Here is a 10,854-nt window from a genome sequence, read left to right as displayed (position 1 = left end):
CCACATGGGGATCTTTAACGTGCACAAATATAGCAAAGCACACGGGCGCCTTAGCGTTTTACCTACAACAACAACAATTCCCCACAGCAGGTATGCGCCATTAAGACCACTGATCTCCACTAGGTGGAGATCAGTGATTAAGCCTGAGGACATCATCATCATCAGCAGCAGCACCTTCACGCCCGACGCAGCAAGAGGTATTCCGAACGTGGCACGTGCGCCATCGGACGCTGCGAGCAGCAGAAACGCTGCTGAAGGACACCGAACGAGGGCAACCGCTCTTTAGGCTTCCGAGGCAACCCTACCGAGCTCGGGCTCAGGTGCAAGCGCACTCGAGCGCACCGGGTCATGCCAGCGTTCAGCACCGAGGACGGTGGGAGCCCTTTACGCAGCTGCGAAACAACGGCGAGTACCTGGAGCTCCGACATGGAAACCTCCGGGGCCGGCACACGCTTCGCACAGCGGGAGCAGCGCCCGGGCTTCCAGCGCCTGAATGTCCTTGAGAGGACGCAACTCAGCGAGATGGGGCAGCCTCCGCAGCACGCACCTCTGGGAGCGTCCTATGGTGATTCCGCGGACACTACGAAGGCTTCGCACCTGCAGTTGTCCGAGATACATGGGCGCTTTCAGGTAAGGAACACGTGCCATGCTTAGTGTACGAGGTTCTTAGAAACGCCTCTAGTGTTGCACGCATTTTCTACCGAGAAACTGGTAAGAGTTTTTGTGCAGTCCATTTAGTAGAAGCAATTAAGGGGGAACAACGCAGCGGTGTGACGCGTAGGGAGTTTTTCTAGGTGGATACCACTGGCAAGTACCGCAAAGCGTGACTTGTCCATTGACCCAGGGAGCCGCTCATGTGCCTTTCCTTTAGTCAAAACCAACGCAGGGTTTACACTGTGTTAATACAACACGGGAAACTATACTATTTTCTTCCTGCAAGCGAGCCCTGGAGTCCGTGAAGTGTGCCGGCAATGTGATCGAACCGGACACCTTACACCTATGGCTCAGTGTGGACATGAGCCTATAGGCGCCAAAACGGGCGTGTGAGACGCCAACCTGAAAGTTGCGTGTGTAATGTCAGAATGTGCTTGTCGCTCAAGGCTTCCCTCTCGTTAATGCCATCAGCTTTTGCTTTGAGCTGGTTAACTAAAATCCAATAATTCCTTTCTGCATTTCAATGCAAACGGTTCTATGATGCAGCGTGAACACATTAAAAGATTTTTCTGCTTGTTCCGACGATATTTAGCACCCGCCGCGGTCGCATAGAGGTGTGCGTACCGTGATGCGCACGAGTATGCTGAAGGGATTCCCGGCGACGGAAGCCAAATTTCGATATCGGCTGAATGCAAAGACGCCCGTGTGCTGTGCGGAGCCACGGCAAGGTAAATAACGCCAGGTTGCGCAAATTTGTCCATAACCATCAAAAACAGCGTATGCGTAGCTCCGGGCTGTAAGGCCGTACCCTACCGAGGATTCATTGGAGCATTCTTCATAAATGTTCTGTATTCATGCATAACAGACAGATGTCATTTTGTTGTAAATATGTGGGGGTTCAAGGTGTGTGGCGAACTGCGTGCGCTCCTCGGCACTGGGATTTGGTCAGCGTGCTATGAAGCCGAAATTGGCAGCGCTCGAGGGCAGAGCAAAATAGCACGTTAAAATAATCAAAGTGGTATTTCCTGCGCACGTCTCCAAATATGTAATTGCAACCATGAGTATAACTCTCAGGAAGTTTGAACTTCCCAATAAACGAGGATAGAATTCCTTCTCTTCCCGAATTCCTTCTCGAATTCCTTCAGTGCTCTGCCCAAGTTCTTCATTAATCGTTTACAACTCGCAGACGTAATTACTTCTAGACATCAAAAATCTTAAAATTTCCGTCCACTACCCTCTTTTGTAGTCCGCATCCTTTATCGCAGTGCCCACACTTTAAAGTATGCAGATGCACCGAACAGCCCAGCTAGGCCATCTATACCACTTCAAATGAAAGCTCATTACTATATCTTTCCTTAGTATCAGTAAAAAATATCGACAGTTCACCACTCGGTCTCTTGCCAGGAATACTCGAAAGTCACGGATCCAGAGCGTCGAATTGCCTTGCACCGGCCATAACGAAAATTGCGGCGTTCGTGGTTTTTCCTGACGTTCTGCAAGTATGAATTGCATGTTGTCGCGTTAATCTTTGCCGACAGCCCGTAGGAGTCAACGCCCTCGAGGAGGCGCTAGGCATGGCCGTGTGATCCGACGGTCACTGGCCGTCGCATTCCTTCTAGTGCGGTCTGCGCAGGCGGGCGTTCAGCCACACCGCTATTGCGGCTACTTTTACTGCCAAAGCACTTCTAACCGAAATCATGGAAACTGTTTTTCTTGTATTGAAGAAAGTAAATGGCACAGTATCAGTCTGAAATATAGGCCGACCGCGCCGTAAGAGAACGGATAAAGGAGGGAGTGAGAGAAGAAAAGGAGAAAGAGGTCACGTAGTTGAGGGCTCCGGAATAATTTCGACCACCTGGGGATCTTTAACGAGCACTGCCATCGCACAGCACACGGGCGCTTTGCGTTTCGCCTCTATCGAAACGCTGCCGCCGCGGTCGTGTTCGAAACCGGGTACACCGTATCAGTAGCCGAGCGCTCTAACCACTCATCACCGTGGTCGCCGAAATACTTCAGCCCCAGGGGTCACTAGTAAACTTTTGCGCATAAAAAGCCTGTTTTGTTGCATAACCCTCTTTAAGTCCGGCGTCCGTGGTGTCTACTCTCTTTGTCCGTGTTTTTCTGCATGCTGGCATGATGTCTCATAACTATACCCAGAACCAACTAACCCGGCTCTCTAACCTTATAGCTTCGTAGAGCACGGTGAGTGCCGCGTTATTAAAGCAACAGCTTTACGACGCCAGCCAACCAGCCACTTCGGCTCGTCGCGCACTTCAGCCGTATGCGGTATGCGGGGGCCGAAGAACGACCTTGAGAAGCCGTTGCCTAGCAACACCGCTGGCGCGCTCCAACAGATGGAGCCACCGTCGCCGCTCGTTCCAACAGATGTGCTCAGCTCTGGTAGAGGGAGAAAAAGCGTCGCCTCGCGGCTTCTATATATATATGCGCTTCAACTCAGTGTATTGTAGATACCTGATTTAATATCTGCTGCTGGTCGTTGGACCCAAGATATCAAACATATTTTTGGAATATGGCGGAGTGCTAGACGCACTCTGGCACGGGTTGGACAGGTATTACACTGCCTCCGGGATCGGCCCGGAGCCTATGGGCCTATTAGCGCGCGGCGCCTTTCCTATCTATATTTCCCTCCTATCCTTTAAGTCTCCCACTTTCAGCACGTTGCAGCGAGCGTGGCTCGGCTTGAGCCAGTAGGCAGGCCCATGCTCTTTCCTTTTCGTACTTCCTCGCAGCAACAACCGTCACTCAGTGTATAGTAGCCGTTATGGAGAGCGCGAAAGACACGCAACGACAGAAAGAAGCGAGGAAGAGACAACGCGCTCATGAGACGCCAGAAGAACGCGCCGCACGACTCGTGAAGCGTCGTAACGAAGATGTGGCTAAAAGTCCTGCCACTTCCCGGAGTGACTCTTCAACTGCGCAAAAGACCGGTTTGCATTCTGGAGAGCGTCGGAATGAGAAGCTGCGTAGCCAACGTGCCGAGGAAACGAAGCTTTCGCAATTCAACAAGGGTTAACCGGAGCTAAACCAAAGCCAATTTTATCCCTCCCTTGTTTAAGAAGACAGATAAATTTTGGACTAAATCTTCACTACGCTAGGTAAAGCCGATTTGGCCGTGCGCTCCCGGTTGACCTTCAAATGAGCCAGAGGTAGTATGGCATTAGGCCTTACATATATGGTCCATGATTGTGTTGGACCACTTCACCTTTAACCTTGACCTTGGACCTTTCGATTCACCGGTAGAGGGCGGTAGAATAGGCCGCAGCGTTCATTGGGTGGCCAGATCTCGCGATAAACCATTACTGCCACCTACCAGGGTGGCAGGGTAAGCGCGCCACCTATCCAGTGTGCGGAACGCACACAATGTTACAGATGCCAAGCCGAGTCTACTTGTCCGATACACCACAGCTTTCGCTCTCTAATCACGTTCAGCCGTAGTTAAACCGCAGCAAATGTTTATTTTAATAGGGTTTAGCCGACGCCGTGCCTCAATGGTTAAGGTGCTTGGCTGCTGACCCGAAAGACGCGAGTTCGATCCCGGCCGCGGTGGTCAAATGGCGATGGAGGCCAAATTCTAGAGGCCCGTGTATTGTTCGACGTCAGTGGTCGAAACTTCCGTAGCCCTTCGCTACGGCGCACCTGGTAGCCTTAGCCGCTTTGGGAAGTTAAACCCCCTAAATCATCAATCTTTTATGAATTTTAACGTCGCAATGTGACTAAGGCTATAAGGGACGCTGTAGCGAAGGGCTCCGGATAACTTCGCCCACCTGGGTATCTTTGTTGTGCACTGAAATCGCACAGTACACGGACCACGAGCATTTCGCCTCCGCCGAAATGCGACCGCAGCGGCCGTGTTTGAAACCGCGTCTTTCGAGTCAACAGCCGAGCAACACAACAACTATGCCGTCGCGGCGGCGACAGAGATTTGTTGCTGTAATGTTTCCTTTCCTTCCGGTCGAGTTTAATCTGAAGCCCCTCACAACGCACTCTGTGGTATAATTAAGAGGGTAATTTGTGCGCACAAATTGATACAATTTCTTCAGCCTCTAAACAATGAAGTATCAATAGAGTTTGGCAACATTTTTTCTTTCCTAAACCATACCGTAACGGTGGCCTAGTGCTTTGAGCATCCGTCTCGCATGCGGCGGTTGCGGCGTTCGATCCCCAGTGCCGCGGGAACCCACCGGTGATACAATAGGCACAATCATTCCATTGTCCTGGAGCCCTGTCTTTTTTCTTTTGGTGGGGGGGGGGGATGAAATGCTACGGGAATTGGTTTTGGACCCCAACTTGAGCAGACAACACCTCGTTTGTGGCGCTCTTTTGTCTCAGATTGTCCTGCACCATAACATTTCGCAGCCATCATCACCACCCTTTTCTATACGCGCGCTCGGACGCAGCAGAGTATTTGTCTCCGGCACAACGCATAAGCTCTGAATTCAAACTCGGTTAACTAATCCTGATTCGACCTGAAGCTTAATTCAGGAGAACATGGGGAAAACCTCCAAAAACACTCTTTCTGCCCTTGTCTGGTCCGAAACCGACGTTTCTTGTCGTTATACGCTTAAGGAGCTCCCCCTTTTTACTTCACTGTTCTAGCTGCCTCAACAAAGGAATGCTGGCGCCAGTGCCGCCGACACCAGCACCGTGACGAGCTTCACGTGCTCGGACCAAGACGCCTTCTCGGGAGGCAGGCGCTTTGCGCGTCCAGCGCCGCGTCCTGGCGTCAACCGTCACGAGCTCCGCGAGGCGCTTCATCTGCGCCAGGTGCTGTGGGCCGCGCAACGCGCATCCAAGGAAGCCGTCATTGGCGGCGCAGGAACTCCCGCACGTCGTTCACCTTGACCGGAGGTGCTTTCCGAGGCTGCGCTGGGCGAGCAGGTAAAGAATTAATGATGTCCTACAATCAGTAAGATATTTATCTTGAAGAGCTGCTTGTGTTGCGGACAGTTTTTCGTGAACGCGCGTGAAACACGAACTGTTCGCAAAGGCTTTCCCCGACATCTGCATTCGATCTGTATTGCTGAGGTGCTACTGGCAGAGCTTCTCCTGTAGTTTCGATGGACTGCAGGCTTTATGGTGAGACACGTGGTGCACTCTGCGGCTGTCTGCCTCCGAACTGAAAATCTGTTCCTTCGTGGATCGCACCCCCCGGTAGCATGAAAACTTTAGTGCGCAATATGAGCGATCTACAGGGTGTTTTACATATGATTACCAGGAGATTGGAGTACAACCTTTCACCTGGGCTGGTACATCGTTACTTTGGGAGGAAGTACTCAGAAAATAGGCATTTTAGTAATCCTTGTGCAGGGAAAAAAAGGCCTTTAACGTGTTTTTGCGCACAATGCGGATATGGAAAGCTACGTTGCGCACTGTGCATGAAGAGCTGCGTGGTTCAATGTGCGGTTAGTTGCCACCCAACTGAAAATCTTTGTGCCTTCTATGGCTCGGCTCCAACCCCTGTCATTTCCGACGTATTGCAGAATATGAGGAATATATAGTGCTGGATATTGGGACACACTCGGTTGGGGAATTGTCCTCTGAGCGCTCTACGTATTCACTCCTGAGATTTTAATAATTGCAAAAATCATACAACCGCAGTACCTTGAAGCCCGACTACAGGGAGCATATAAAGCCGGAAATAACGATGGTAATGCTGGCTGTATGAATACGAGGAGCAACCAAGAAAGATAAACAGAGAAACTTGCAAATTAACTCGCCTCGTTTCTCCTGCGCAAAACGGTTACACGCTTCAGGATTAATCACGATAGAGGCCACCACCACAGATGCGAAATTTTCATTTTCGACGTAATTAACACTGCGGTTCTCCAAAACAAGCGCTCTGATGTAGACCACAGTTTTGTCAAGCGGTGAGGCCACATAATTATTTGCGTTTTGCACAAACTGCTGCAAATAATACGCCTAAACGTACGCTACTACAACGGCGCCTTAATCTTCATAACTATATATGGCGTTTGCTCACTCGTTACTCATCTATCTGTTGCCTAAATTGCCAAGTTATAGGATCCAACTGATGCGATTGAGCTGTCCAGTTCTAATGGAAGATCACATAAATAGCATAACACAGCTGTAGTTCTAGTTGTTATATTGATGAGCAAACAGTCGTGCTTAGTGGGCGCGAGCCATTTCACGGAATCAAATTTCACCTCCTTGTACACGATTAATCACGTTAAGTGAGATCACAATATTGCTCACCACATCGATCTTCAAACTGCCGTTCGACTGAACATTTGCTTTACGAAAGAAGGTGCGTTACTTGCGCACTTCTCACTTTCACCTGCAGTCCTGATAATTTCGTTACTCTACAGTTAAGTCCGTAACACACCCTAAGTGATGCTTCAGTGACTTCAGCCTCTTGAATAAGCAGAAGCTCTCGCTGCAATTCGCGCAATTAAATTCACAGTACGAAGGCTTTGGCCACGGGATCAAATAAATGCGGCATAATAACGGCTGGTTAAGGACAGGGTTTGTGATCTTTGCTTTGTGAAAATTTGTCTTCATAGATAGCAAGGGAATGCGGAGCACGTATAGTTACGTGTCCTCTCTGAATCTCCACGGCTGACATCAGAAAAAGATAATTTTTGAGGAGACTTCTTATGGCAGGAAATTCTTCCTTTTTGCTGAATCGACGTGGCCTCAATCAAGCGAATGCTCAAGCTGACGGCATCCTCAGAAAGTGCTTTCCAACCACTATCGCATTTACAATGTTGATTGACATTTACGCAACCTTGAATGAATCAAACAAGGAAGGGTTTTTTTAAACCCTCAGAATTTTTGTCATTTTAATAGTGGAATATTTGTCAGCTCTCCATAAAAAACTTTTACAGCCCTCAGTAGTTTCGACATAACTCGGAGCTCATCACAGCGTGGTGCCTAAGAACCAAGAATGTACCATCACCTTTAAAGAAAAGCGAATAGGATAACAGAAACTCGAACTCAAGACTATTAGCAGGTGGAGGATAAATGCAGGTGCTGCTTTCTTTGTGCTTTTAGATTGAAAATCAAATAGTATTTCACTCAGCCTCTCTCATCTAACATATTCCCGTGTTCCTATCAGCGTTTTGATCTCTTCCGTGTTTCCTTCAGCGATTTTATTAACTCTTAACATGAGAAGATAAACAGCTATATTTTCTCTAGGGCATAGTCGTTGATTGCCGGTGGCAGTTGAAGCCTTTTTCCGAAGCTTTACACGAGCAGCATTGTGCAACAACGTGAGCTGATGGTCGAGTAAGGATGACATAGTAAGGCTACAACTGCGCATCTGCAGACGGTCGAGAGAAGCGCTTTGTCTGGTCTCATCATCCCTCGTCCTTGAGCAAGGTGCACTGTTTTAGCCGCAGAAATGTGCAGTGGCCCAAAGGCCACTCGCCAGGTGAAGTGTCACATAAACACATGATTCGAGGCATTTGTGTGTGCGGCAGCCGTCACCTTCACCTTCGTCATTCTCGTCATTTCAGGTTCACTCGCTCCATCACCACCTTGCTCCTTCGATGTCTTCCACAAGCCCACGACGGCACCATGCCAGCCAGGCTCATCCTGCTGCTCTTGCTGGTCGTGGCGAAGTGGGATTTCCAGGGCCATGACGGCGCTTGAATAGCGTAGCAGCAATTCTTATGGTATCGTGAATGGAGTATTTGTATATCACGTTTATTAAATTATTGGTATGTGACGCGCTAGCACGGTGTATGTTGTTTCTATCGTTTGCACGGAATGACGTTCTTTAGGTTCCATGCAAGCAAATAATTTTCTTTGTAAAATGGCGCGAATTCGACTTATCGGTGCCTTAGCTACTGTACCTTTTACTATGAAGCCACTTTAATGCGCAAAGAATATTATGATCCCTCATTTCTGTCTGCTTGCCTCTTGCGTGTCTCTCTGCACACCATAGGATACCTGTCGCTGCCATTTTTTGCCGTGATGAGAGTTAGCATTGTCACACTTTCTCGCTCCCTGACGTGGCCTACTTTTCATAACGACCCCGCGATACTGCTTGCGACATCATCGCGCATCGGGATCGGTTCGCATAAGCGCACTTGCGCATTTGCGCTTCGACGAACATATTCTGCCATCACCTATAGTATTTAGCCTGCTTGGAACTGCTAGACTGTAACGAGAGTGTCCGGCGTCGGCTTCGTGCGGTGGAAGCAAAAACTGTGCCCTGCCCTTGCTGGCCCAATACAGTCGCCCTGTCGCGTTCAGGTCAAAATCCAGCAGAGGCTGGAGAGGACCCTTCTGCAGCCATGTTATCTAGGTGCGCTTTGAAACCAGACACTGTGTGGGATATCGTGGTAGCTATCTTTCTCAATCACCAGCCCTGGCTACGATGTCGCAACAAAGGCCGCCAAAGAAATAGTTGAAGGTTTACCATAGCTTAGAACCAATTATATGTCGAAAACAATTATTTTCGTATGGACACCACCGCCACTTACCTCAAAGCGGGATTGAGGTGTCCACTGACCCAGGAAGCCAGTTATACGACCTTGCTTTTTGCAAAATCAACCTAGTTTGGTGACTCCGTGGATAGGGCGCTCGGCTATTAATGAACATTATTGCAGTCATCATGGGGCCTCACAGTCGGGGCGCAGCAACTAGGAGCGGGTGGCTCCCGGCCGGCTGTCAGCAGCGGAGACCGCGGAGAGAGTCTTGTAGTAAGCTGTCTCCGCCTGACGGATGAGGATTCCTTGCTGATCCAAGTCGTGACTCCGGATCAGCTCTTCCCAGGTGGCAATCTCTTTCATGCTTTGTGATTTAGCCCCAGGAGAATCCTGACACTTCCAAATTAAGTGATTTTGGGATGTCATTCTGAGACAGCTACTGGAGAGCTCAGGCTCCCCAGAGTCTTCATCGTGCTGTATAGAGTAAAAAAGGAATCTGTTGACCAGAACACTACTCCTTCCCTGCACTCCTTTGGAGTGAGTGGCCTATCCGGAAGTGAGAGTGCTCTCCTATCCAGTCTAGGTGTTTCGGTAATTCTTCATACGTTATGAGAGGATCTTTATTCCCACTCGGGGGCACATCCAGAACACTTCGGATGTATGATTCCCCAGCAAAGCTGTGAGCAGCCTCATTCCCCGGCGCTCGGCTAGTGAACCGCAGTTCCTGGGTTCGTACCTGGCCGCGGCGGCCTCGTTTCGATGGAGGCGAAACGCAAAAGGCTACCATGTGCAGTGCGATGGCGGTGCACGTAAAAACTCCCAACTTGGTCGAAACTGTTCCGGAGCCCTACACTATGGTACCTCTTTCTCTTTTTTTACCTCCCACCACCATCCGTTCCTATACAGCGCTGTTCGGCAGTCCTCCGAGATGAGAACTACTGCACCATTTCCTTTCCTCTAAATTTAACTTTCAATTTAAACATTCCGTTGGTTTCGAGAAAGGCAAAGGCGCATAACTGCCGGAATTTGAAGGATAACGCCACCGCGTTATCGTAGTGCGAGTATAGTGAGCCAGTTACACTTTCTTCTCAGAACCTTCACAGACATACACACACACGCCACTCAAACTCTGAGTGCGGCGGCTAAAAACTAAAAACGCACTGAAGAAAACTAGTTAGCCTCCACCACAGCATGGCTGCATTTCGATACTGCCAGCGAGGTTCTGTAAGCAAATCAGCGCCCTCCAGCTTCTGCTCGTGCCCTTGCATGTCCATAGTCAGCGATGGATGTCTGAAAGGACCGCTCTCATAAGCAAATATCCTCTCTCCTTTCAACCACTTCGGCTCGAATCAAACTGACTTAAGCGCTTCGACAAACATATTCTGCCATCAACTATAGCTTCCAGCCTTCATTGGAACGGAGAAATATGGGGTAAAAGTTTCTCTACTTTGGTCGCTCTATTCAGCGACAGGTTCGCTATCTTTCCCTCTGTTTTGTTGCGGGCTTCAAAAAAGATTATTCGAGCCAATCTAATGTTTCTAGATATCTTACTTAATGAATTAAAACCGAATTTAATATGGTACTATCCGATCTGATGCCTGAACGTTTTCCACCAACCACTTTCTTCTTTAATTTCATTTCATTTATTTCATCCTTAAAGGCTCGAAGGCATTACATAAGGAGGGGCTTACAAATGGTTGTGTGTAAATGCACTCATGATAAAAAACATATGAAAAACATTGTGCTAAATCTCTTGGCACATTCTAAGCACTTGTATAAGTCAAGG

The 10,854-nt window shown here is 49.0% G+C and overlaps 1 protein-coding gene across 1 annotated transcript; it reads left to right on the top strand.

The window, feature by feature from the left end:
- Positions 1–218: 218 nt before the first annotated feature.
- On the top strand, positions 219–5,544 carry LOC144118978 (uncharacterized). The gene is made up of 2 exons (XM_077651736.1): positions 219–630; positions 5,272–5,544. Exons 1-2 carry the CDS (start codon positions 349–351, stop codon positions 5,515–5,517), a joined length of 528 nt encoding a protein of 175 aa, XP_077507862.1. The 5' UTR covers positions 219–348; the 3' UTR covers positions 5,518–5,544.
- Positions 5,545–10,854: the final 5,310 nt, after the last annotated feature.

The sequence above is a fragment of the Amblyomma americanum genome, chromosome 2, assembly GCF_052857255.1.
Source record: "Amblyomma americanum isolate KBUSLIRL-KWMA chromosome 2, ASM5285725v1, whole genome shotgun sequence".
Taxonomy (NCBI): domain Eukaryota; kingdom Metazoa; phylum Arthropoda; class Arachnida; order Ixodida; family Ixodidae; genus Amblyomma; species Amblyomma americanum.
Note: the sequence above shows the minus strand (reverse complement) of the source record. Positions and strands in the feature narration are given on the sequence as shown.

Coding starts and splice junctions, on each gene's coding strand:
- LOC144118978 (XM_077651736.1), top strand. CDS start 349: ATGCCAGCGTTCAGCACCGAGGACGGTGGGAGCCCTTTACGCAGCTGC. Junction 631..5,271: donor AGATACATGGGCGCTTTCAG/GTAAGGAACACG, acceptor TCACTGTTCTAG/CTGCCTCAACAAAGGAATGC.